Source organism: Melanotaenia boesemani, chromosome 4 (genome assembly GCF_017639745.1).
Source record: "Melanotaenia boesemani isolate fMelBoe1 chromosome 4, fMelBoe1.pri, whole genome shotgun sequence".
Taxonomy (NCBI): Eukaryota; Metazoa; Chordata; class Actinopteri; order Atheriniformes; family Melanotaeniidae; genus Melanotaenia; species Melanotaenia boesemani.
The window spans coordinates 19,784,758-19,810,926 of NC_055685.1; the positions used below are offsets into that span (position 1 = coordinate 19,784,758).

At 39.2% G+C, this 26,169-nt stretch overlaps 2 protein-coding genes across 7 annotated transcripts; one reads left to right on the forward strand and one right to left on the reverse strand.

Moving 5' to 3' along the window:
* On the forward strand, positions 1 to 20,803 carry pcm1 (pericentriolar material 1). Of its 6 annotated transcripts, none has more exons than XM_041984227.1 (40): positions 1 to 150; positions 1,314 to 1,425; positions 1,668 to 1,916; positions 3,428 to 3,754; positions 4,324 to 4,494; positions 6,363 to 6,482; positions 6,758 to 6,944; positions 7,262 to 7,371; positions 7,534 to 7,807; positions 7,907 to 8,057; positions 8,379 to 8,588; positions 8,788 to 8,954; positions 9,335 to 9,561; positions 10,420 to 10,562; positions 10,690 to 10,819; positions 11,291 to 11,461; positions 11,592 to 11,770; positions 11,967 to 12,176; positions 12,293 to 12,551; positions 12,992 to 13,137; positions 13,233 to 13,453; positions 13,650 to 13,830; positions 13,916 to 14,220; positions 14,388 to 14,525; positions 14,765 to 14,821; positions 15,017 to 15,189; positions 15,628 to 15,759; positions 16,422 to 16,551; positions 16,951 to 17,118; positions 17,244 to 17,341; positions 17,709 to 17,843; positions 17,946 to 18,149; positions 18,244 to 18,300; positions 18,391 to 18,535; positions 19,024 to 19,169; positions 19,264 to 19,327; positions 19,422 to 19,627; positions 19,750 to 19,842; positions 19,997 to 20,120; positions 20,250 to 20,803. In XM_041984227.1, exons 2-40 carry the CDS (start codon positions 1,330 to 1,332, stop codon positions 20,273 to 20,275), a joined length of 6,330 nt encoding a protein of 2,109 aa, XP_041840161.1. In that variant the 5' UTR covers positions 1 to 150; positions 1,314 to 1,329; the 3' UTR covers positions 20,276 to 20,803. The 6 variants fall into 6 exon arrangements, with proteins under 6 accessions (XP_041840161.1, XP_041840164.1, XP_041840166.1 ...); XM_041984230.1 differs by having other exon boundaries at positions 17,946 to 18,143; XM_041984228.1 differs by lacking the exon at positions 1 to 150 and adding an exon at positions 296 to 850.
* Positions 20,804 to 21,023: 220 nt separating this feature from the next.
* Positions 21,024 to 25,484, reverse strand: asah1b (N-acylsphingosine amidohydrolase (acid ceramidase) 1b). The gene is made up of 14 exons (XM_041984234.1): positions 25,325 to 25,484; positions 25,122 to 25,168; positions 23,917 to 24,007; positions 23,751 to 23,837; positions 23,580 to 23,658; positions 23,400 to 23,474; positions 23,258 to 23,303; positions 23,032 to 23,176; positions 22,855 to 22,909; positions 22,680 to 22,761; positions 22,228 to 22,359; positions 21,790 to 21,913; positions 21,576 to 21,632; positions 21,024 to 21,487 (listed from the first exon to the last, which is right to left on the reverse strand). Exons 1-14 carry the CDS (start codon positions 25,391 to 25,393, stop codon positions 21,398 to 21,400), a joined length of 1,179 nt encoding a protein of 392 aa, XP_041840168.1. The 5' UTR covers positions 25,394 to 25,484; the 3' UTR covers positions 21,024 to 21,397.
* Positions 25,485 to 26,169: the final 685 nt, after the last annotated feature.

The window sequence follows — 26,169 nt, forward strand, 5'->3', positions numbered from 1 at the left end:
TAATATCACTTTCCATGGTTCCTGGGTTTTGGGAGCGAAAGCACGCGGTTCGAAGTAAAATGTCTTTTATCGGACGCAGAAAGACATTGTAAAACATATACATAAACGCAAGAGATTCTCTACGGCGACGTTTGTCTGGGGTTCTGAGTGGTAACGTCAACGTTCCCTTTCTTAAATCGTAAGCTAGCTATCTTAGCAAGAGCAGTTAAATATTATGAATAAAGCCACCATAAAACTGGCTGCGTTTGTTTCTAACTTGGCTTAGTATTGTAGGTATGCAAACATTAACTAAACAATGTAACTAGCTTAATTTCAGCTTGAAGTTATGCTTTGCAAACGTCATAGGAGATGCTTGTGTTTCAACTTTTGCTGAGACATTTTAAGTTGACTCAATTGAGACGCTGGTAGCAAGCTAGGTGGTATTAGCCTACTAAAATCGGAAGACTCGACAACTTTAATGACTCGTTAGCGTCACGATTTATTTCATTAGAAGGGAACGGTTAATGTTTGACAGCGGGCTAGGTGATATTAAGCGGTTGGGTTATTTTGTGTTGTCATGGCGATTGCAGGGCGGAAATAGGTCACAAATGTTTTGCTAACAAACTTCACTAAGAAACAAGCCTTGTGCATTGGCATTAACCTTTGTAAGAGCCAACAATTAGTAAGATAATAGTCGTCTCTTGTTCAGCAACAGCAGACACTGTTGTGCTGTATTCTTTTCGTTTGTTTGCTTGTTTTTGCCAAGAGCTCGCGCAAAGTTTATACTCTGTGGAAGAAACATTTTACATCTTTCCCCGGGAATCCAAGCGGGCCACACAAAACCCACACAGTAGCTAAGGCTAACGGACAGGTAACAGAAAAAAACAACAAAAACAAACAAAAGTGCGGGTACACGATGGGTCAAATTTGCCGATGCGTTCAGACTAGTCGTTAATGGGACAGTTTGTCATTTGAGGTTAATAAAAATAACCTTTTAACGTTGGCTGTTAACGGAAAAAACGCAACCGTTAACCAACGGCAACCTATATGTTCTTATTGAAAGCTAATTTGTCTTGCCTATTAGCCAATTTCACGAGATTAATTAAATGTCAAATTTACTTTTTTTGCCATAACTTTAGGTTAATGCTGCTTGAAAACCCACATTTCCTTGAAATGTTTTTTGATCAATGTAAGCCTTCCTTCGTTGTAATGGACATTAGTTGGAACATTTTGAGTGGCCATTACATTTTGGTTATACTTGACATGTACAAATGGGTTTTTCACCCCGTTTTTTGTGTTTGATAACCTGCATGCTTTGTTATTATGAATTCCAGAAAGCTGTGCTAAGACATGGCAACTGGAGGCACTCCGTTTGATGACGGTGCAGAGGAGCTGCACAACTGGGCTGCAACCAATGGTAGTTTGGAAGATAGGCTCAACAACATGGTAAGAGTCTAGCTTAGGCATGTGATTCTTAGTTTAATTTACACAGATTGCTACACCAAATAGGTCATGCATCTTTTCCATTTTATATACAGCCAATATCCCCAGAATTTAAAGCTAGCATGCACACATTGCTCAATCACAATTTATTGCTGCCATCACATCTCTCTGACATGTACTTTCTGTTCCCACAGAATAAATGTCCTTAACAGTTAATTGTGCTAATGTTTCTGTTTCGGATTAAGAACTGGGGGGTACAGCAAAAGAAAGCAAACCGGTCTTCAGAGAAGAACAAGAAAAAGCTGTCTGCTGCGGTGGTGGACAGTCGTTTGATGAATGACATTTCGCCAGAGTCCACCCCTGGGGCTGGCCGCAGAAGAGCTCGAACTCCTCATTCCTACCCTCACATCAAATACACCACCCAAATGTCTGTCCCAGACCAGGCTGAGCTAGACAAACTCCGTCAGAGAATACATTTTACAGACCTGGATGAGGTAAATTGGTGTTTTTTGATTTTTCTTTTTTTTTTTTTAAATTTTGGTCATGGTCTTGTTAAGCGGTGTCTTAGGAATACTCAAACAGATAAGTTGGGATTTTTGACTAGCTCTGTATTTAGATTTTTATTTCTCCCCAAGAAACTGTTGTGTTAGTACAGTGCTCTGTTAAAGATCCGACTGAAAAGTTTCTAACCAGTTTCTGTTCTTAATGGATGTTAAATATAGTTTTAAAGGCACTGCCACCACTGCTATCAATCAGTCTTCGTGCTAATGAATGGCTCTCCTGCTTATTGAACTTGGTTTAAAACAAATCCCTTCTCAGATATTACTGGTGCAAGGATCAACTGAGAAATTGCATGAAAGTACAGACATGCCAAACACTTGTCGTCAGATGACTTCATAAGTCTTAACTTGTCCATATGAGTGATTCAACTTAAACAATAGGCACTTCTTGGTTAGAGCACTCACACTGACTAGGTTGTTTACAGTAGTAAATGAAGCAGCAGTGACAACATGAAGCTGACAACTGAATTAACATGTTGCAGACAAGCACTTCTGTCATTTTTTATTTTTCTAAAACAAGCAACACTTCACATCAATGTAGCCATGTGCAGTGAAGAAACTTGGGACTAACAGATGATCATGACTTAAGAGATCATTCTATGTTATATTAATGAACACTAAGAACACTTTTTGTTTTAATCTACATGGTCTTCCTCATTCCCTCACTTCATTACATTCTGTTGCCCCCTTCTGTGCTGGTGAGCCATGTCTTGTTCAGGCACAGGTTGTGTGTCCTGTCGGAAGTCTTCTCTGCAGTGTTGTTCAGATGCTGTTGATGCGAGGACACTCAATAGGGGACCTTCCTGTTGACACTGGTTCTTGATATACCCATCAGTGTGTAATTTTTATGCATGATGGTTTTAACAGTATAATGAAAACACCATGTTAAATAAGGAGAAGAAAATTTCCTTTAGCGAGAAGACCTTGTTACACAGGAATAATGCTGTTGAGAGGATTTTATATCAGTAGCTGTTGTCACAAAGCAGTAAAAGTAATTTATGTAGACTAAACAGAGGCAGCTTTGTGCCACATGCTCTACTCTGTGGTTACCTCATTTGCTGGCTTACAGGCACATCAACATCCCCCATTCTATGTCTGTACTAAAATGCAGGACACTGATGCACAAGGAAGGGGTGTCAGTCACGCAGGCTGTGTCATGAGGATGCAATTGCAAACTAACTCACAACTGCATACCTGTAACAGTTATCCAGATGAGATTATCTGTATTTGCCGTGTCTTGGGCACAAGAATTTAATGAAGTGTGTGTGTTTTTTTTTTTTTTTGTTTTTTTTTAAACATCCACCTTTTCATATGATTAAGTAAACTGCAGATGACAGAAAAAACTGGACAAGCATAAATCTGAACATGCATGCTACTAACAGTTAAAAAAACTGCCAAAAGTTAAATGATGATTGGTTTGAACTTTTTTATATCTTCTTTTTCAGAGGAGCATTGGCAGTGACTCCCAGGGACGTGTCACAGCTGCCAACAACCAGCGCCAGTTAGCTGGAGAAAACAAGAAGCCCTACAACTTTGTGCCTCTGCATGTAAATACTAACAAGAGCAAGGAGCTGCTCCAGCCCTCTGCATCTGCCCCAACAACCCCAGCAATCTCCAAGGAACTTAAGAAGCAGAGTCCAGGACTCAGGGAAATGGTAACCTCTGTGGTCGCTGCAAAAGAATCTCCAAGGCTTGGTCGTGGTGAAACTGAGAGAGGGCTCCTAACAGAGAAAGAATGTGGACAAGGAGAGCCCACATTAGACAGCAGCCAGGTGATGTTTTATGCTTATCAAGATCATAGCCAGCTGTTTAATTACCACTTGTTCTTTTGGGGATTACAGTGACAAATTATAAGGTGGTGAGGATATTTGTCAACACTAAATGGTGCTAATGTATTAAATACAGAAGATACTTTTTTTGTTAAAGATTTGACTATTTTGTGATGTTATAGCAAAGGTCCTGATTATCAGGTTAATTATGGCATATTTGATTGATACAGGCTGATAAATATGAAGCCTCTATTCATAGCTGCTGTACATGTGGCATTATCTGTGCATCATCACACTCCAGAATACTTGAAAACCAAAACTAGGATGAAAGTGAGGGAGAGTCGGTGCAGCTGAAACTAGGCTGTATTTAGGGCAATTTATAAATATGCCACCCTTGGTGCCCAGTGAATTCTGAGCCCAACCCCGTTTCTGCCCTTGTGTAGCCTAGTCTGAGCCATCAGTACAGATGCTCACTTACCTTTTGTTATGTCTTCCCCTGTCTTCTCTTTATGTTTCTACTCAAACTCAAACCCACACCCATACACCACCCCCCTTTCTTTGTTCGGTCTCAGGTGGTGAGCAAACTGGTACAAATTCGGGACTACATCAGTAAGGCCAGCTCCATGAGGGATGATCTGGTGGAAAAGAATGATGTGCCTGCCAACGTGGAGCGTCTTTCTCATCTTATTGAACACCTCAAGGAGCAGGAGAAGTCCTATTTACGGTTCTTGCAGAAAATGCTTGTAAGTGTGTTTCTTTTTCTCTTAGTTTTGTCAGGTTAAAGCTATATCATTTCAAGAAGATGTGTCCTGTATGAATGATGTGTCTTGGTTCATTTATAGATGAAACAGAACTTGTCTAAGTCGTTTTCTGACAGCCTGCCATGCATGCATTAAAAATGCATTACATTGCTATTTTGCTCTGTGACCTGAAACACGGCATCATTTACATGTAGGTCTGAATGATACGGGGGAAAAAAATCTAATTGCAATTTTTTTGTCCAATATTGCAATTGCGATTTAGATTTGTGATTTAATCTTTAAATTTCAGCTTCTGCTCATTGTCCAAGCAGCAATATATTTTCTATGTAAGATGGAGGATTATCACACAACATTAAAATATGAACTGCTCTGAATTCTAACAAGGACGCAAAGTTGATAAATGAACGGCTTACCAACTGCAAGATGCAACTTGTGGCCAAAACACTGAAGTCTGAAGATCACGTTTTCTTTAGAACGGGTTTATACTTTATCCTTGTAGTAAAAACAAAACAGTCTGATGTTATTTATGTTATTTACATCACATTTCTTATGATATCTGTGCTGCACACAACAGTGTTTCACCTTGATGCCACACAGACACGAGCCTGAACACTCAAGATTCAAGATTCAAACAACTTTATTTATCCCTGTATGGATAATGTCAATTCAGTTTACAGTCTACCAGACAGGTAACATAAAGAACAATCACAAACTTAAACATTCAGGCACTTTGTAAATGGCAATCAACATTCATATAAGGCCAAAAAAAGAAGCAAATGCACAGGTCGCCATGGAGAATGCATTTCGGACAATATATGACTTCAACCACCTGAAAAACAGACAGAAATCCATTTTTTAAACTCTCCCAGGGAGGTGAAGATGGAAACAACTGTGTTATGCTGAGAACTTCATGTCCATCATGGAAGTGAGCAAGCTGAATCAACCGTCAGTGTGATCATTTCTGAGTCCTATTACATTTTCTGTCCTCTGTTTTTTTGTCAGCAATTCAGTCATTAATGAAAAATTAGTCTGTGATGAGGTTTGAAGGCATGACTTCCCAGCTAAGTACAACATGGCGTTTAATTTAAACATGTAACCTACCTCATCTTAAGATGTTAAACCCCCTCATCGGGAAAAGTTTGATGAAGCCCATCCGTGAACATGAGGAAGAAGAGTAACTCACTCTTTCTCTGCAGTTTTGCACAGTCTGTCCTCTCTTTGCTGCGGCTGCTTCCTCTCCCCCTACCTCTCACCGGCTCTGAGAGGGAGGAATAATCGAATGTGGGGAAAGAAACACAAAGCAAATCTGATGTGAACATATTTAAGGCTCAGATAGAGCAGAATCACAGCCGAACACATTTTTTAACTGTCAACAAAGGACCCTGCTATCGCACTAAAAAGACAACAGTAAATAGGTCTGGAGCGAGAGGATTTGTAAAACCAGGGATGTTCCAGGTGTGAAACTTGGCTCAGGCGTCATTTAACATGAAACTTAATTGTGCAAGTTGCTAATCACAATTTCTTTTTTGCAATTTCGATTGAAACACTAATAAATGTTCAGCTCTATGTACATGTTATCAATTCCAGACATGACACACCATTTTTCTACATTGTGCAACAGTTTCTTGTGACACAATGCAGTTTCCCCAATTTTATTTAAGCATTTTATATATTTATAATATATAATGTATATTTACTCTTCTAATTCTTACATATTTTAGCAGGTGATGCATTCAGAGGTCTTCACCTCTTTCTTTAGATAAACAGTTGATGGGGAACAGATTGTTAGTTGTACGCTGTGGTTCTCATCTTTTTTTGTGTGATTGGCTGTTCTTTCAACAATTTCACAGGCACGGGAGAGTGATGAGGCTGATGTGGGGACCCTGGACTCTGCAGTTGGCTCAGGTTCACTGGCAGAGAGCACTTCTCTCAACGTTGAGCTGCAGTCTTCAGATGTTTCAAATGCAGCAGTGAGTGTCTTTGTTGCAGCCTGTTTGCATGAAACATGCCACTTTCCCTAATGCTTTAATATGCTAAACATGTGCACTGGGTGGGCAGTGTTTAACTAATAGCATGTGGAAATGCAACAAAGATACCAACCAAGATGTCCCTTTGTTGTAGTAGTGGTAGTCTTGCTTTCTATTAGTACTGATCAAGCGTTTCTGCCTGCAACAGTGATTTAATGCTGACACAGATGTTGACTGAATCAGTGTTTGTACTGATAATATGGGTGTGAATTTTGTAGGGTGAAAGACCAGAAGTTGCGCGTGCTGACCAGAGGGAAGAATTGGAGAATCTGCGCAAGCAGCATGAGCTGCTGAAGAAGATGCTAGAGCAGCAGGAGCAGCTCAGGGCCCTGCAAGGTCGACAGGAAGCTCTAATGGCCATGCAGCACAGTGCAGAGCAGGCACTCGCTGTGATTGAAGACACTGGTAAGATAAACTTCCTAAATTCTGAAGGCACGGCAGCTTTTAATTTGCTGTGGCGGTGTGCCACGATCATTTACATGTGTGGAAACCCTGGACTAGCGTTGAGGAAAGCCACTGAAATTACTGAGTCGAACTATTCATTACTTTTCTTTTAGACAGAGACTCAGCAATGCCAGCTATTTAACATTAAATTGACTGACCTTTGCAAAATTATATTAATGTGTTAGCATTTTCAGTCAAACATGTTCAGTTTCCACCATATTAAGTTAAATATTATGATTAACACAAGCAAATGTTTTAACTTTTGTTGTCATGTTCAGTTGTCACAGAAACCACCGGCAGTGTTTCTGGCCTGAGCATCACATCTGAACTAAATGATGAGTTAAATGAATTGATTCAGCGGTTCCACAACCAGCTACGTGACTCTCAGGTACAGTAGAAACAACATGTGGGCTGCCATATTCTCCATGGTTCAAAAGATTATATCATCTAGACAATTTTAAAATTGTAATCCACAGTGCTGGTATGAACAGCCTTAATCTGTCACTCATTTGTTAAGATATGTCAACTCTTAAAAAAATCTCACCAACAGACTAAAGCAGTGCCAGATAACCGGCGCCAGGCACAGAGTCTTTCCCTCTCCAGAGAGGTGTGTTGGTCAAGGCCTCCCCAGGCTGTTGGACCACCTCAACACAGGCCACTTCTTCACTCTGCCTCTGGACCCCACACTGGTCTAGACACTGGAGGGACAGCTGCAAGTGCCAAACTCACCAAACTACAAGAACTCCAAGACAAAAAACAAACCATGGACAAGATCCTACAAGAGTTGCATTCGCTCAGAGACCAGACACTAAACAATAACTCATGTGAGGGTATTTTCAACCTCCCTTTTTTAACCATTTTTTGGGCTTTTATCCTCACAAAGTGTAACTGAATTTACACTAATAGCATGTAAATCCCTTCAGGTCGTGGCTTGTCAGCACAGTGCAGTCCAAGAATGGAAGGATCTTTAGATTGTCCATCTGCTCTCTGCTCTAATGGGGCCTTGGCTTCCACCTCCTTTCAGCCTTCACTCGTACAACAACAGGACAGCTCCAACTCTGCTGACAAGCTGCGGTAAATGCAAAAACACACATTTAGCTCAAAGCAGTAGGCTAGTCAAATATCAACAGCAGGTTGTTGTATAGTGAGGGTGGTGTAGTATTACCAAACAAAGAAAGCTTCTAAAAGGCCTCCTACTGACATGTTTTAGCCTCTGTGTACTCGAACAAGACTCTCAGCCTCCATAGTTATAAGGGGTGTTTTTCTGTATGACTGTATACTGACTCTTTTTTTTTTTTTTACAAGAGCAAACTGAGAAGATGCTGTTCTATCTTGTGCCTCAACCTTTTAAATAAGTGAAACCCACATAGATTGTTTTTTCACATAATCCTACAGGAAGCTAAAGGAGGTCCACAAGCGCCTGAATGAGTTGCGGGAATTGGTTCAGTACTATGAGCAGACTTCTGATATGATGGTGGATGCAGTCAATGAAAATGTAAAAGAGGGAGATGATGATGAGGAGGAAGATGAGACAGAGGATGGATCTATGTTTGAGACCATGTTTGACTCTGAGCAGGAGAATCGCCAGCCTGTTACTAACATCAGGTAAATGAATTGCTTAAATCAAGAAAAAAATATTGAAAGAATATCTGGGTAAAAATGGGTAAATGAACACTAAAATACAATTAGTTTGTTCTTGACAGTGACTTTAATTTAATTTATGGCTGTAAACATAAGGCATCTTTTATTTAATTAATTCTTAAGTTCTGTTCTGTAATTCCATTGCTTGCATGGATCTCTTTAGAAACCCACAGAGGTTAGGGAACTGGGCGGACTTGAACAGCCTGACAAACAGATGCAGTGTCAGAAGCAGTACAACCAACAACCGGGATGGGAGACTCAACACTGAGTGTGAGATCAACAACCGGGCGGCAGCTAACCTCTGCAGTTTCAACATCACCACAGCCATAGGTTCGCTCATGTGCAAATTTACACTGACTACCATTAATCTTGGCGTTAATATTACTCCTGTGTATTTGTAGTGTAGCATTATTATACTTTATTTTAAGACAATTTTAATACAATAAAAATTGACCAACATGAAATAGATTCATAAAAGTTTGAAAGTTCCATAATATAGGAAACTAATAGCACTACGTGGCCTTGATGCTTTTTTCAGTGTTCTTCAATTAGCTATGTTGTTTCACACTTTAGAATGCCACGTTGTATCATGATTGAAAACCTTCTTAGCCTCATAATTTCTACTGATGGAAAAGTGCTTTGATTTCAGGAGGAAGGAACTAATGATTTAACATACAGTCTGATGACATTCTAACTTTTCTCTCATGTAGAATGCCAGTACAACAGGGATATCCCATATAATCAGGTGAAGGATGAAGATGAGGATGAAGATTGTATGGATAATGACGAAGGGGCACAGGCTGTGGCCCAGGAGAGTGCATCAGAGTCTAGTCGGAGGAGCAGCCTTGGGAATGATGCAGGTTATGCACCGAAGGTTCGTCGCCAGACAGCAAAGCAAAAACTCTGGCAGCTTCAGGAACTGGTGGCCATGGTACAGGTGGGCAGACAACAGGATGCAGCAGTTCTTAAAAGTCCTTCTACCATTAAAGTCAACGTTTCAGCTTTGGTAAAATGTCCATACGTTGTTTTTGTTTTTCTCTTCTTTTTTTGTCTGTAAAATTGTCAAACAATTTTACACACATTTTTTTTTATTTACTTTTTAAATCTATAGAGCACTACCGACAGTATCAGAAAGATTAGGTCAAACAGCCTGTGAAGTTCTACATGGAAGATTGGAGTAACTAATACTGACTACATTCAGGAACTCATTTTTTCTTTGTAGAACTTAGAGTCTCTCTGGCCTTGCCTTTCTCAGACTCCAGGTGACATTCTGCAGAATCAAACCAAGTATCCCCAGCCACAGAACTGATGGTTCATTTTATATTTTTTTCTCATGTCTTGTAAAATGATAAATGGACTGTACTTATATAGCACATTTCCAGTCATGTTGCTTACTCAAAGTGCTTTACACCAGGGGTTCCCAACCTATCTTCCTTGGGGGCTCCCTTCATGCAAATACTAAAAAGCCATGGACCCCCTGCCCCACCTGGCAACGTGGGGTTCAGTGTCTTCCCCAAGGACAATTCGGCATAGAGTCAGGGGAAGCCTGACTCCGACTATCCAGTTGGTGGACAACTGCTCTTCCTTCTGAACTACAGCCGCCGACATTTACTACACAGATTGTAGTACATGAAAAACATTTTATAGACGTGAACAAAATTGCAAACTTTTTTTATTTTTTTTTTTATTGGAAGGGAATTTTAGTAAATGTAGAATCCAGAAGGTGTCTGTCTCTTTACATTAATTGACACATTATTCTGGCAAAGAAACCCTAACACAGTCTGTCTGTATCCAGAGTGATGACACAGATGTAACAACAGCAAATGAGGATGATGCATTACACCAACAGCCAAATAATACCAGAGGTCCTCTGCCTGGAACGTTGGGGACTGGATCTAAACAGAGTCCTAGAGACCTTGCACTCTCCAGCAAGGCCAGGTGTGGTATACTAAAACATCTTTTAAAAATTGGTTTTGTACTCTGTTTTTCCATCCTAATTTGTTCTCATGTGTCTGTATTCTGATTTAATTTGCACTACATCAAAGCTGCTCTGCTCTTTTAACAGAGAGAAACTTTATGAGGAGAAGCTGCGCCAGCAGAAGCAGGAGCTGAAGCAACTTCATGAAGAACGCCAGAGACTCATTGAAATCCAAGGCAAGATCCAGGACCTGCAGTGGGCTTGCCCTGACCTACAGGTAATGCAGAGTCCTGCATTCCCTTCATACATTTACATCAGTAAATTTTTGGTGACCAACAAAACATTTGTTGTTTTATCTGTTTAACAAATGATAGTAATTTTATAGTTGTATAATAAATATGGACTGGCCTTGCAAACACTCAGCTTCATGGGTTTAACTTTAAATTGAAAAGTTTTAGGATAAAATTTTCCTGAGGCTTTTATTTATTCTAAATTGGATTCTTAGGGTAGTTTATTGGGCTCATATATTAAAGGGGGTAAATTGACATAGTTACAGTTTTTATGCTTTGAAGAATTTATTCACCCAAATGGAGGACTTGGGACAGAACAAATTTTGAACTGCCTTAAAATGAATTTTAAACAGTACAGGGAGATTATTGGTATTTGTGTGAAGTCATAACTGTTTATTTTTGAGTAAAGTATTATAGGTCTGTTTTTAAATTAATTTTTTCCTCTGGTGTCCAAGCAGTCATCTGTATCCAGCACAGCAAGTCAACAAGGTTTGCTGAGGAAGGTTCCAGTCGCAGCTTCCACACCTGCTACTCTCCAGGCTTCTTCACCCTCTGGACCCAAAACCAATTTAGCTGTGCTCAAACCTACTGCTCCAGAGGCAGCCATTTCTTCAGTCACTGACAATGAGGTAACAGATTCCAACTTTCTCGTCAGTACACCCTCTAATGCTGAAATCATCTTTTGTCACAAACAAGCACTACACTTTACTAACAGACCAGGAGCGTTTACCATGCCCTCTCTTCTTGTGCTGCCAACAGCTTTGGTCAGAAATGCGTCGCCGACAGATTTTGCGGGAAGATCTACGACAGCGCAGAAAGCATCTAGAGTCGTTGATGGCTGAACACCAGAGGCGTAGTGGCCTCAGTGACTCGCCCTGCCAGATTGAAGATGAAGAAGACAATGTTACACCTTCACAGCCTGTCAGTAGGGATGAAAGGTAGAAGACATGTTGCTCAATGGGTCTGTGATCAAAGTCCAACTGGGGAATCTTTAGAATTTGTAGCTGCTTCACATGATATACTGCTCCTCTGTTTTCATATTTGGGTGACATTACAGTATTATTTCTACATTAATAATGAACTATTGTTCCAATGGCAAATTATTTTTCTACTGATATTTTAATTTTTAATTAGAACAATGGCTACTTGGGGTTCCAGTCCCTGCCACCTTGATGACAATGATGATAATGATGAAGAAGAGGAGGATGAGTACCACTCAGAGATAGCTGCAGAGGAGGAAGACGAGCCAGAACAATGTACGGAAAGCAGCTCTGATGAAGACATCCATCTCTATTCAACAAGCATGAACCAGCGCTCCTTCAGTAACAGGAAGAATCAAGGAAGGTCAGACCACATGACGTAGGAGAGGTTGTTACCTTAGAGCTCTGTATCTGTTGTCCGTTAATTCATATATTTATCTTTTTTTTTTTTTTTTTTTTTGCTTGTGTTTTTATCTCCAGCAATCTGAAGCCTCCCACAGCCTTTTCAGGTGAGAGTGATGGGCATCTTCATAATAAAACTAAGGCAAAGCAGCCTTTCAGAAGTTTGAACCAGTCTGGAAGCCAGCGTGGAGGTATACGTCGACAGGAGAACCTGCGCTGGGCCTCTGAACTCTCCTTGACTGAGGGTTCATGTCACTGGCAGGAACAAGTCAGCCACCTGCAGAGGCAGCTGGACTTCAGTACAAGCATGTGTCAGACACTTCTTCAAGACCAGCAGGTTAGCACACTTAGCAAATGCTTGCACAGACACTGTTCAGACCTGGTGTTAACAAGTTTTCTTGATGATACAGTTGCAGTTGGACTGTGCTAAATACAGGTGCACGGAAGATCCATTTAAATTTGATCACTCAGGCCACACTCAGGTGGTCAGACAGACTTGTGATTACATTTTCATAACAGTGCAAACACTGGGCCGTATTGAAGGACCAACTACCAGTCTGATGTGACTCCAAGCAACCAGCAGATTTTCAAGTGGGATGTATTCTCACTCCTCAGGTTTTTGTACAGACCAGTTCACTTGCAATCAGATGATAGGACACTTGATGGCACTGGATTTGAACAGGATCTGCTTGACCTTCACAGTAGCCCTCTATCTAGTTTTGGTTTTGTCCTTTTTTGTCTGATCAGTAAGGATATATTTTGTGTTTATTTTCACAGACACTATCATACATGCTGCAAACTCTGCTGACGGGTCAGTTCAGCTTGTTACCAAACAACCTGTCATCACCACAGGTCCATCTTGTCATGCATCAGCTAAACCAGTGCTATACCCAGCTGGCTTGGCAGCAAAACAATGTACAAAGGTGAAAGCAGTAGCTTAAATATTAGAATTAAGTTGAAGCAGATGTTGCACGTTTTTAAAATTTGCAATCTTGCAATTCAACGCTTTTTCTTTCAGACTAAAACAGGTCCTGAATGACCTCATTCGCCAGCAGCAGCAGCAGCAGCAGCAGCAGCAGCCTTCCTCTTCAGCTGCAGGATGGCAGACACAGAAGCAGGGCTCAGCACAGGAATCCAGCTCCGGCCCCTCAGCTTCCCCTGGAGTCTTCCCTTTCTCCTCTACCATGCATCCTCCAGCTAACAACATGCCTTCTTCTGCCTTGTCCCCATTCCCTCCCAGTATGATATGTATTCTTTGTAGCTCTTTGATTTACATTACTGTTTTTATTAGTTTGTTACTCAAACTTCAAATGCACAGAGATAACTTAACTGTGCAGAAGTGAATTGTCTTCAGACTTCCATTACGTGATTGCTTTTTATTGAGCATTAACTCAATACCTGAAGCAATTTTTTTCTTTCTTTTTCCTCTCTTAAGGCTTTAACTTATATCCAACCTTCCCTGCTTCCTCGGTTGACTTTCATCAAGGTGATGTAGGTCCAGCTACTCCTGAACACCAGAAGCTGCAGTTGGACCCCAACACTTCCATTAAAACAGAATATATGAATTTCCCTCCACCACTGCAGCGTTCTCCTCTTAACACTACTACAGAAAGGGGGTATGTCATTTTTGACTGAGAATATATTTGTATTGTTTGTTGAACAATGTTATTTATGCCGTTATTTTCCACTTTACTCCATTAGACTGACTGGCCGACTGAACACTTCCTACACAAACAATATAACACGGCATAACATATCTAAATCAGAGCTGCAGGAATCTCCTCCTTCTTCTCCCACTTTTGCCAAATGCCACTCACAACAGCAAGACTTTGACAAGGAATCACAGGAAAGCTTCAGCAGTATGCCCGATCCTGTTGATCCCACCACAGTCACAAAGACTTTTAAGGCTGGACGCAAGGCCTCTGCACAAGCCAACCTGGCCTCTCGGAGCAAAACTCCCAAGAACCGCCGCAGAAGAAACAAAGGCCAAAGCAAGAATTCTGAAAGTATGACAACTCAGTCAACTCCAGGCTGACAGTTCATTTTAGAATTTCAGTTCAGTAGTTATTTCATTGGGTTTTCGTTGTGTTACTTTTGGTGTCTTTATGCATGTTATCAAACTTGTAATTAACAGAAATTGTACTGCTGATTATCCTCTCATTTTTCTTCTCAGGCCATGAGAGTGACAGCGTTGGTAGCACTCGCCCATCTCATCATAGGGATCAGAATCAAAGCCTGTTGGACAAGCTGACTCAAGAAAAACTAGACAGCAAGGCTAAGCTTGGAAACAAACGAAATGATCTCTTCTCTGGTATGGCTTAAACTACCTGTAACCAAAGTTATATAAACATAGTTTCCATTCCTCATTTTGTATGTTGTTTGTTTTGTTTTTTACTTTGTACACATTTACAGTCAACATTTCATGTCTCCTGTTCATTATCCTCATGATTTTACATTTTGTTCTTTACCCCATCCTTATCTTTTTTGATAATTTGCTTTTCTTTGCACATTTACCATGACCATTGGTTCATTTTTAATTTTTACTCACAGCTTATGCTTGGAGAACACCTTTCCTCTCTAACAGAATTGCATGCACAGAAGCACCAGGTAAAGTCACATGCACATTTTAACATTGTTTTGTTCTTACCTCACCTAACCATCATGCATGACCTTTAACTAACTAAACCCAAACCAAGACTTCCAAATGTGTGTGCACCTGGAGTTTGGATCTGAAAATGTATATTTTACATTGAGGGGAAAAAGTGAACCTTAATATCATTTTGTAAAATCTTGACATTGTAGATGCAAGCAGTGACTTCTCACTATTCGAAGCTCTGAGGGAGACCATTTACTCTGAGGTGGCTACTTTAATATCTCAGAATGAGTCACGACCCCACTTCCTCATTGAGCTTTTCCATGAACTGCAACTACTCAACACAGACTACTTACGCCAACGGGCACTCTATTCTCTGCAGGTAAGCTTACACAGAAACTCTAGTGATGGACTTAAATTTGAATCTAACTCAAATGTATTTTAATCATGGTTGAAATTATAAGCTGGGATAATTTCTTGATTTTCATTGTCCCTAAAGAGAGTGGTGGGTAAGTCCGGGTTGAAATACAGGCAGTGATTCAGACATTAATACAGTTGTTTTGACCATTTTAAAACTTTACATTTAATAAGTCCTATTTGAGTTGATTATTTAGTTTAAATCACGTTTGATTTTAGATTTGGAATTCATTGCATCATTTGGTGCAGATGGTTGTAATTGATCTGCTTTTCTAGAGAAGTCTATTGTGCATCTTTAATGGTGTCAAAATCAAAATTATTTGGCTCTGAAAATCAGCGGAGAGAATTTCCTTGTATACTTCAGACCACAGTTTATAAAACGTTCATCCTGTGATTCTTACAGGACATAGTGACCAGCCACCTGACGGCGAGGAACTCTGCTGAGGACCAGCTGCCCTCTCTTGGTCCTGTAGTGTGGGCTGGAGGCTCTCAGTCTGAGTTCACTCCCAGCCAGAGTCTGACTACCAGCGATGAAGTAAGCTTTCTACCCTGCTTGCCATTTTCCCAATTTTCTTAACTGATTTTCTTTTTTCTTGATTTGTGTCTCCTTAATCTGTTCTAAAATCTTATTCCCATGGCTTTGATGCCCTTTCTTTTCTACAAATTAAATACATCTTTGAACTGAGTTTCTTTTGACCTTGCCTCTTGTCATCTCTCCTTGTACTGTCATCCTTCCACTTTTCTTTATTTTCTGATTTTAATTTTCACTGCCCTTCTTCGTTGCCTTTAAATTTAATTTGACAGCAAAGCTTCAAAAGCCTTTTCTATAAAGAATGACCCTCATCTGTCCATGTCTCTCTTGCTAGATTAGACATGTGTTCTTTGTTCTACTCCAAGGTCCCCAGAGTTGCACTAATTGGGAACCAGGTCTTTTGTCTGTCTAAATATTGCCTTTGTTGAAGAATGACGAGTGAAATGTCTAATTTTTCAGGTTAGAAAAATGGCTGTAGAAGACATTTTTGCATTGTTTAATATATGTGTTACATCCCTTGCTCTCTGGATAATTGTGGTAGTTTTATTAGTGATTGAAAAGTGGATCTGTGTTGAATAATCTATTCTCTAACAATTAGGTAATCAGGGGTTAACATAAGGCATAAATTGCATGTGTTTAGACTTGTAAAATGATTTCTTTTTCAGGAGGTGGTAGAGAAGAATTTGAGACATGCACAGGACACATCAAAGAGGAGGCATGATGCAGAATCTGTGGATAATGACAGCAACATGTCAACTTCTTCCAACCTGGAACCTTTTGCTAATGATGACTTGGGTATAGTTATGCATGTGTTCATCTTTTGACTCTAAAAAGAAATCTGTTTGTCTACACCCTTGTGTGCAGCTGAAATGCTTTGCTTACGGCCTTGAACTGCAGAAAATTATATACCTTCTTCCATCTTTTCTCAGCAAGGCTTCTCAAGTTGTATTTTAGTTAACCAAGTAGTTTACACCTTACATGGCCAAAATAAAGCTTACTACTGTTGAATAGTAAACCTAAATGTGATGGATTAAGAGTGAGGCTGGTTTCCTTTCTTTGGTCTTGTGGTGTAAACCTGGTTGCAAATACATACATATCTCATAAACTTATAACATTCTCTCGCTTTATTGATTTCAAACTTCTGATATTCTTTGTGTGTCTCTTCTTGTTTTCCTTTCTATGCGACCCTGACAGGAAACACAGTGATTCATTTAGACAAAGCTTTGGCAAGGATTAGGGAGTATGAACGCATGAAGCTTAAAGCTGAATTTAACCCCTGCAACACCAACGCTGCAGATGCAGGCAGTTCTGAAGGATCACATGCTGAACGTACTTCTGCTAACCCTGCTGAGCCGGTGGAAGGTACCAATCACATGAGGCTGTCTGTGTGCAGATGTGTAACAGCGCAGTTGTGATTTTTTTATTATTTTAGATGTTGTAAATTGGTGAGTTCATTTCTTATTAGATTGTTGTTTGTGTGTTTGTAGCAGGTGCAACTGGTGATGTGCACTGCCCTCAGATTGACACCCAGCAGCTTGATCGTCAAATCAAAGCTATTATGACGGAAGTAATTCCCTTCCTTAAGGTAGGATAACTAACAGAGAGCTGTAGACTTAACTTTGCACCATCAGAGGTTCTGTTCGAATTAAAGTATTGATTTTATGTGCCTGTCTTGACCTGATAAAAAATAGTATGCAAAGTGATTTTATCCCGTAGGTTTAATTTACTGTGAATGCAGTGGTTCGCAATCAAATGTCAAAGTGTAGTTTTCTTGTTTTGTTTTGTTTGTTTTGATGGACTGACAGTACTTTGTTGATCCCAAACTGGGACATCAATCAAATTAGATCCAGTACTTAAATAAAGTTACTGAAGAATTATTTGGTGCCATTACTGGTCATTATCAGAAATATGCCTCTGAGTGGAATCACCTTGTTCATCTTTGTTTTTAACAGGAGAACATGGATGAGGTTTGTTCCCATCAGTTGCTGACGTCTGTGCGGCGCATGGTTCTTAATCTCACCCAACAAAATGATGAGAGTAAGGAGTTTGTCCGCTTTTTCCACAGACAGCTGGGAGGCATACTGCAGGTAGGATCAGTGCTAAGCACCTCAAATGCAGCCCATACAAGACAAATAAGATTGATTTAAAAAGGTCCATCTGACTTTCCATCTTTTTATTTTTTGGTCCAGGACACTCTTAGTAAATTTGTTGGCCGTACTCTAAAGGACTGTGGTGAGGATCTCTTGGTTGAGATTTCAGAGATCCTTTTCAATGAACTGGCCTTCTTTAAGCTCATGCAGGATTTGGACAACTGCAGCAGCACTGCTTTGGCAGCTAAGCACAAAAATAAGAAAAAGGCTGAAGAACCCAGTAAAGTCAAAAACACTGTTCATGTAAGTTATTTTCTGAATTTTTCTTCTTTTTTTACATATTAGATTGTAGTAGACTAATCTGACCTTTGTTTTAATCTTTTCTTCTCTTTATAAGAACGCAGTAGGTGGTACAGAAAAATCTGTTTCTCCAGCATATGTTGATGAAGACAAAGTAGGTCACTTAAATACTGACGTAGAAATGATTCACACTACTTAAAACACCAATGATGTGTGCCATGGTAATGTATCTTATTTTATCCAGGACCAAGATGAGGCAGAGCAAGAAAAAATGTCTTCTGTCTCGGAGCTTTACCTACACACAGAGATGAAGAACAACAGAAGCCGCGAAGCTTCAGAGGATGAGGATGAGGATGAAGGAAATGGGCTTGTAGTTCCAATGTCTATCAGTAAGTGTGATGGGGTGCTGTTTTGCACAAATTATGTTGAATAATGATTTTTTTTGGGGGGGGGGATGTTCCCATTGTACAAAGTTTGAAAAATGGAGTAAAGAAAAATTATAATTAAAATTTTTCAAAAGTTTTTACTTTCCAGTATCTTCCCTACAAACCTTGAGTCTAGACAGGATGTATAAAAACCCTTTTCTGCTCAGAATATAAATTTGACTTCTGAATCTTTCACCAAGTCCTCAGTTTGCTGCTGTCAAAATGCTACACAGGTAAATAATCATCTGGAACTTGAGCCTCAACTTACAAGGGTGAACGATATCTGCAAGTTAAGATCAAATTCAGTCTGAATAGTGCAAAAGAAAAAGGCAAAACGTGCTTAAATTGTCACAGCTTCTTCAGTTATTAAATGCTCATAGATTATGGTAATTTACACAAATATTATGGCACTTTGACCCTTATCTACATCTTTCTTGTTCATTACTTTTCAGGTCTTTCCAAAGCAGAGACTCAGGCCCTGACGAACTATGGCAGTGGAGAGGATGAAAATGATGAAGAGGAAATGGAGGAGTTTGAAGCTGGACCAGTAGATGTTCAAACATCTTTGCAGGCTTCTAGTGATGTGCAAGTGGAGCAGGTCAGTGCTACAGTCAGCTATGGAACTATATATCAGCGATTTCCTTTCAACGATTTCTTTGTTGTCTGATCCATATGGTTGTGCTGCATTTTAGGGAACACCCAGCAATGAAATCCAGGAGATAAAACCTGAACAGAAGAGTTCAGAGAGTGATAATGGTGAGGCCAACTTGATGCATTTAGTTTTAACCTAAATGCATAAAAGAATTTGAAAACTTCTTTATATTCTCAGTTATTAATCTTTGTTTTTCAGAAATAAGTAAATCTGTTGGGACTGGGGATTCCACAGTGGAGGAAGATACTGTGGTAGAGTGCCAGAGCCCAGAGAGAGAGAGTAAAGCTGGGGCAGCTGCTGTCACTGAGGGAGACTCTGCAATCTGCCAGGGTCAGGATGTCCCCAAGGAGTCAACAACCAGTAGTAGTCCTAACACAGACTCACCTGTCCTCATCAGTGTTGATGTGAGTCAGCTGCAGATGGTAGCTTCGCAGGACATTGTCAGGATGTTGGTGCTCATTCATTCTTTGATGTGTGATCGGTCTCAAACCTTGTTATTGCTGCTGTTCTTATTTTCTGAATGCAGGAGATGGGCTCGGGTAACACAAGCCAAAAGTCAGATGAGGAAGACTTTGTCAAGGTGGATGACTTACCACTGCAGCTTTCAGTCATGTGTGAGGTGTGTGAAGAGTTAAAAATTAATTCTTCTTTTTCTAATGAATTACTGCTTTGCCAGAAGGAAAAAGCTCAAACTCATTGCAGATATTCAGAAGAAGACCAGTTATAACATGTTGGCAAAAAGGTGTGTTTCACTGAATGTTCTGTAATATTAGGAGGAACTTCAGAAAAGAATAGTAGAGGAGCAGCAGAATAACAACCTCTCTGAGGAGATCCTCAATGGAAACACTGAACTGCTGACTGGACTGGTGGGAAATGCTCAAGCACTGAAGGAACCAGGTACCGATGACCATCTTTGTTACCGTTTTTATTGCCGCCTTAAATCTATACAGCCTGAGTATCTAGTTTATCTGTATGTAAAGAGTGAAACCAGAGTAAATTTTAATTTTCTTCTTCCTTCTTTTTCAGAAACCATTGGTGCTCAGAATGTGTAAAAGACTTACACAGATGTCTCATTGCGGTTTTAGTAACACAGTACTTAAACATTATATCTGACCTGGATGATTGTTGATTCCTTATCTGATACTTTAAAGGAGCAAAGTTACATATTGGTAGCTGTGACAGTGAGATACACATAAATCAAACTCCTACAACACTTAGTTTTATTTCTGAATGTTTAATGTGATTTTTTATCTTTAGGGATGGGGGCGCTTTTGCTGCTGATTAACAGTTTGAATTTTTGTTGTGCTAAAATCCCTGTTTAGACCTGCCTTAGTCTTTTTCTTGGTTCTGGGATCAGTTTGACATGTTTCTCTATGTTTTTTGTCTCTGCCGGGCCTTACAGCTGTGCAGCTCGTCTTTTCTGCACTTGATTCCTTAAAAGTTTAGTCATAGCTGCTCATTGTTTTTCCATCTAAGTTCAGAAACTTTTATCCCTTAAAACACAAATTTCTACTGTTCTGTTTTTAATGGTTATCCCTGTATGAGTTGAATTTAAATAAAATCTTGATTACTGTAATCAGCTTTAATTCATTACTTTATTACTGCTAGTGTTTTTTGTGATAACAAAAGAAAAACACGCACATTCCCACCTAGTTTGATTTAATGCTTGTGTCTTTTATATGTTTATGCCAGAATCCGAACTGGAAGATAATCAAAATGGTATTTTGACAGACCAGAATGGCCAGAGGTGACTATGCCTGGCTAATGAGCTTGACCAATCAGAGCACAAGTTAAAACATCAAATTTGGGAATACTTTTATTAATCATTAAAAAAGGAAATGGTCAGTATCAATTCATTCGTTAGTATCAGTAAGTAAAAATGGACAGAAAGCCTTAATCTGCATATTAACTTTGATAAAACATCAATATCTTACATTTACTGAACTATCGCTTAACAAGTGTTGGATTTTCTTGCAAATATAATTACAGTAAATAAACAGTAGAAACATTTACAGGTTTGATTCACTTTGGTGTTAATTTCCCTCATAACAAAGTAATTTGGTGTTCTCAAAGTGTTTGCAGTCTGAACAACCAATGACAGTGTTTTAATCAGTGAAGCTTTTCTCTGTGCACATAAACATATTCAAACTAATCAAGACTCAGTGTTAGGAGGATCACCAGGGCATGCACGGGTTCGGGCAGTCCCGGATGTACGATTCCAATTTGCCTTTGGACACTTGCATCAGAGTTGTATATGTGGTCAGCTGGAGAGACATTAAAAATATTTACAACAACATAATGAATCTAACTTTCTTCTATTGGAGAAGTGCAATCTGTAACGAAGTGGCTCACCTTGTTTAAAACTGGTTTGGTCGAGAGCATATCGTACAGTGTGCTGAGTGAAATGTTCTGAAAAAGAAGGGACAAATAAAGTTGTGGTTCTTTGATAAAATGGGAAATTCACTTGTCAGATTTGGACTTCAAAACTAAAACGTCAAGACTTGCAGAACAGAGTTTTATTCAGAGAACTAGGCCAGTTCAGGTCTGGACTGTCATCACTACTCACACTCTGTGCAGTCTGATTCATGCACTTCATGGCAGGAGTCCTGCGATCATCCAGGAAAAAAGGCTCCTTCCAGTGGTCGTAGTTTGTCTCCAGGACATACCACCGGCCTTGCTTCAGGTCAATTCTGAAATTCAAGGTCAATGAAAATCTCTATGTGATCTTTGGTCACACAAAGCAACATATTGTGAAACAGTTAAAATCAGGTGATCTGAAACGGAAGATGTCAGCTGCTGGTTGAGCAAGTATGTCACGACATGAAACACGTCATTAGAGACTTGTGATCAACTTTTTTTTTTTTAGTATCACTTTCATTTGGATGGTGATGAATCGTACAGACTTAAAGGCAAAGTTCACAGAACTCCTGCATCCTTGTTCAAGAATTCAAAATTTCTGGATTGTTGACAATATTACATCACAAAGCTAAGCTTTAGTACTTACTCCAAGATATCAATACTGAGCACCCTGGACCTGGTGATGATGCAGCCCTGCCCAGTTTGGTTTCCTCCAAGAATGAAGTAGGCTGGGGCAAGTAGCTTGGTCTGAGCCAGCTGACTTTTGGCTTCCTCATAGCTAGCAAAAAAAAAAGATCTCACTGTTAGCATTTAGTTTCTATTCACCTTTTTAATTCAATCTCAATGGTTAACACTTCACAAAATAAAAGTCTTGTTTCCCCTAAATCCTGAAGGACTTACAAACATTAAACGTGTTTTTTTACACAATAAGAAATCAGCCTTTTCATGCATTTAATTTCTTGAAAAGTGGTTAAATGCAATATACAGGATAAGATGGAATTTACTACATGTGTCGCTGTTCTGGATAAAAAGATGTTTGGTCTTGCTCCTGTGCTGTTTCTCATCAGCAAGTTATTTTTAATTATTAAGGAAGGGTACCTGTTTGCATGTTCTAGGACAGATCGAGTGAGAAAGCTCATCCACATCGCATCTCTTTGTCCCAAAATCCACTCCAGGATTCCTGCATGCAAACAGATTAGAACAGTGGCATGGATTCACAAACACAAATCATCTATATTTTAACTGAAAGCTGAGAAAGAAAATGTTAACTCACCAATGTATCCTCCATCAAGGCTGAAGCGCTCGTTCATAGTCAGAGTGAAGATGTTCTTTAAGAGAGAATAAAATAATTTAAGTCTTTATTAAATCCAAAAGGTAGTAAGCTCACAACTCCACAATTTTGTCCTCCTTCAATGGTTTTTCATGTTGAGTATGATAATAAATGCCTTACAGGTTTGATGCCTGTGAGCATGCCAACATATCCAGCAAAGTTTGTAGACTTAAAGACCGTCTGATTGTTTCTCTTGAAGTCGAGGTTGACCACTAGAGGCTTCAGCTTCTCACTGATGGTCCATGACTTGTTTTTCACATCCCAGCTGCAAAGAAACACAAGTTTTTATAACCATTTGTGTTGAGGCTTTGCTTAAAAATGTTTTAAATCATAGAAACATTCTTACCCCATAAATAATCCAAAATCTAAATTTCTGCCATGAAAGAGGTTACCTGGAAGGGAACAAAGCCCCAAAGCATTTCAGTATTTCTAACAGGTTTTATTTTAATGTCAGTGGTTCTTGACAAAAATGGATCCCATCAACTTACCTTTGTCATCTTCTGCAACAACTGACGTGCAAACAGTGAACACCTCGTAGAAGATGTTAAACAGGACAACTTCACCTAAATTATAAGAAAGGGAAAAAATGGACAGAAGTCAGTGAGGCGTTTTTTTTCAACTGGAGAAATATTATTATTATTATTATTATTATTATTATTATTATTTACCTAGAGGAACCCCTGAATCAGCTGCAATTCCTTTTATTTCATCACCAAACGGACTTGGTAGTGAGTCAACCATTAAAGGCTACAGAACATAAAACACATTGCAATCTTAAAACCTTTTGTGACACTACAAATATAGCCTTTAAAATCACTGGAGAAACAGCTGACACTCACCAGTGTGATGTCCACCAGCTCTATCAGCTTACCACTGGGAACAAATGCATCTGCCAAGTCTCTGATCGCTTGAATCATGCTGACCAGCTGAAAACAAGAAGAACATAACAGAAATTTAAGACGGACTTGAAAGATGTGATTTTTAATTATTTCTCAACGCACTTACATAACTTTTTTTGTCAGCGATCACAGGCGTCCATCTCTTGATGGGTGGTAAGTCCAGATCCACTGTGTACCAACTGACAGGACCTTTGAACCTGTTTCAAAACAACAAGCTGTAAAAACAATACTGATGTTTGCTGATGTGAAAGATGACATCCCATTCATAACATTATCATTTGTTGGAATGAACTGACTTGAGTTCTTAAATATTAACTAAGCTAATTTAATTTGACTAGTAAATCATTTTGATGTAGAAATAATATGTCAACTGGTAGGTGAGTGGGAAATAATGTGTTTGAAAAGATTAAAATTTTAGAATAAATTATTAATAGGTAAATAAAACAAATATAAATAAAAAATCCACAATAAAAAAGCCATTTATTTTGAACTTATAAAACTGACTGAAACGTTACTATTAAGACAGCACATGCTTATAAGTATCACTTATAAGTATCATAAGTCACCAAATTCTCCACACTGCGTCTTCAGTGGAAAATGCAGATAAAGCAAGATATGAGGCCAAAGGTAAAGATAAATAGATCCTAAACTTTCCCAAACCTTTGAAACTCTGTGCGCCAAGTATGAGAGTATGAAATGTTGGCTGTTGTGTTGAGAGCCAACAGGCTAGAGGAAGTTATTAGCATGATTAACTAATTTTTAAAATCTTTTAAAGTTTACTCCAATACAAAATCATTCATATCCCCAAAATATATAGCCTACATCTTCAGATTGCACTGTCTGCGAGCAGATAAAGGCTAATTAGCATCAACTTCTTAAGAGAAATTTAAGAGATATTTTGCATTACTGGTTAACAAATAACTTAACTGATTAACTTAACACGGTCTACTCAGTTTTAACACTGAAGACAATAGAAGACAATAATTAGATAACAGAAGGCATTCAGCTGGCTTGCAGAATATTAACGATCACTCATTGAGAAACGTCTGCGTATTTTCTTTCTTCTCCTTTCATTTATATATTTCAGCTACAGCACAGGAAAAACACTTAACAGCCCCTGTCGATGGAAGTAATAGAAACATAATTCACGACCAAGTAACTGCATGTATTGAAGTTAGAAACTGACATTTACGAGAAGCACTTGAAGGCGGCAGAATACGGTTATGAAGCAAATGTGTTACAAAACATGAGTGACTCAGGTGACTGGACGCGCAGGCTATGTAGGATTTTAAAATGATTTCTGACACTTACGTTGGTCCATTTGGTGGATACATGCCTGTCCGACATTCTTCTGTGTACTGTAAATAAATAAAAAAAATAGAGCTTTAAATAACAGCGTATGACACTTCTGGTTAAAACATCAATAACAAAAACCATCCGTTCAACTCGGTACCGTGAGGTGACAGTTTAGCCCAAACAGTGTTTTGATGTGAGTGAGGAGAAATGTTGCTCACCGGTGGTACAAACTGTGTCGATGTGACGGTCAGCAAAGCAGCTAAAATGAGACAATCTAGGTACCCCATTTTGGAAGACTGCACTCAAACCACTGCTGGACAGGCTTGGTCAGTTTATTTTCATATTAACTAAATTACGGAAGTTGCTTCTGTTTACCTCGTGACGCTGAGCTGACCTACTTTGCACGAGGGGAAATAGCAGGCTTTAAAACGCATTTAGCAGCAATATAAATATATATAAAGTTACATGCTGCTTTGATTACATAAAAACACGTAGTCTAATTTCTACTTTTTGCCTCCAAAGCCACGCTGTTAGCAAAAGAGAAAATAAAGAAAGAAAAAGACTCAGTCATATCAACCACCCCTCAAAGACACACTAGTGGTTTGCTCCATACGGAACCAAAAGTAAACGTCGAAACCACTCGTGGTTGATAGCGTTTTGTTATACTTGCTTTTTGTATTTAAACTGTTCCTGAATATATTTGTTAACCACAATTTTTTACTCAATGGTTATCTTTACACGTGGTGTTATATCAGGTAAACGGTACTCTGTACACTTTCTGGTCACTGCATTGGCAGATTATTAAATTAACACAAACAGACCCCCTTCAATCCCTTCAGCAGAGCATGACTGCAAGGCAAAAAAAGACACTATCCCTTTCACACTGAGCATTGTAGTTTTTACCTCTGAAATATTTACTGATTAGTAAAATTAACTGAATTTTAATGACTCTGCTGTAGTTGTATTTATTAATTCGAGATTGAATTGGCAATGATGTAAAATGTAAACACCACAGGTCACAATTTATTATGCATTTTGTCCTTGCAGTTATTCTGCATTGTTT

Coding starts and splice junctions, on each gene's coding strand:
- pcm1 (XM_041984227.1), top strand. CDS start 1,330: ATGGCAACTGGAGGCACTCCGTTTGATGACGGTGCAGAGGAGCTGCAC. Junction 7,372..7,533: donor ACCAGCTACGTGACTCTCAG/GTACAGTAGAAA, acceptor TCTCACCAACAG/ACTAAAGCAGTGCCAGATAA. Junction 18,150..18,243: donor AAGTCAAAAACACTGTTCAT/GTAAGTTATTTT, acceptor TCTCTTTATAAG/AACGCAGTAGGTGGTACAGA.
- asah1b (XM_041984234.1), bottom strand. CDS start 25,393: ATGGGGTACCTAGATTGTCTCATTTTAGCTGCTTTGCTGACCGTCACA. Junction 25,169..25,324: donor CGACACAGTTTGTACCACCG/GTGAGCAACATT, acceptor ATTTATTTACAG/TACACAGAAGAATGTCGGAC. Junction 22,910..23,031: donor TGCTCACAGGCATCAAACCT/GTAAGGCATTTA, acceptor TCTCTCTTAAAG/AACATCTTCACTCTGACTAT.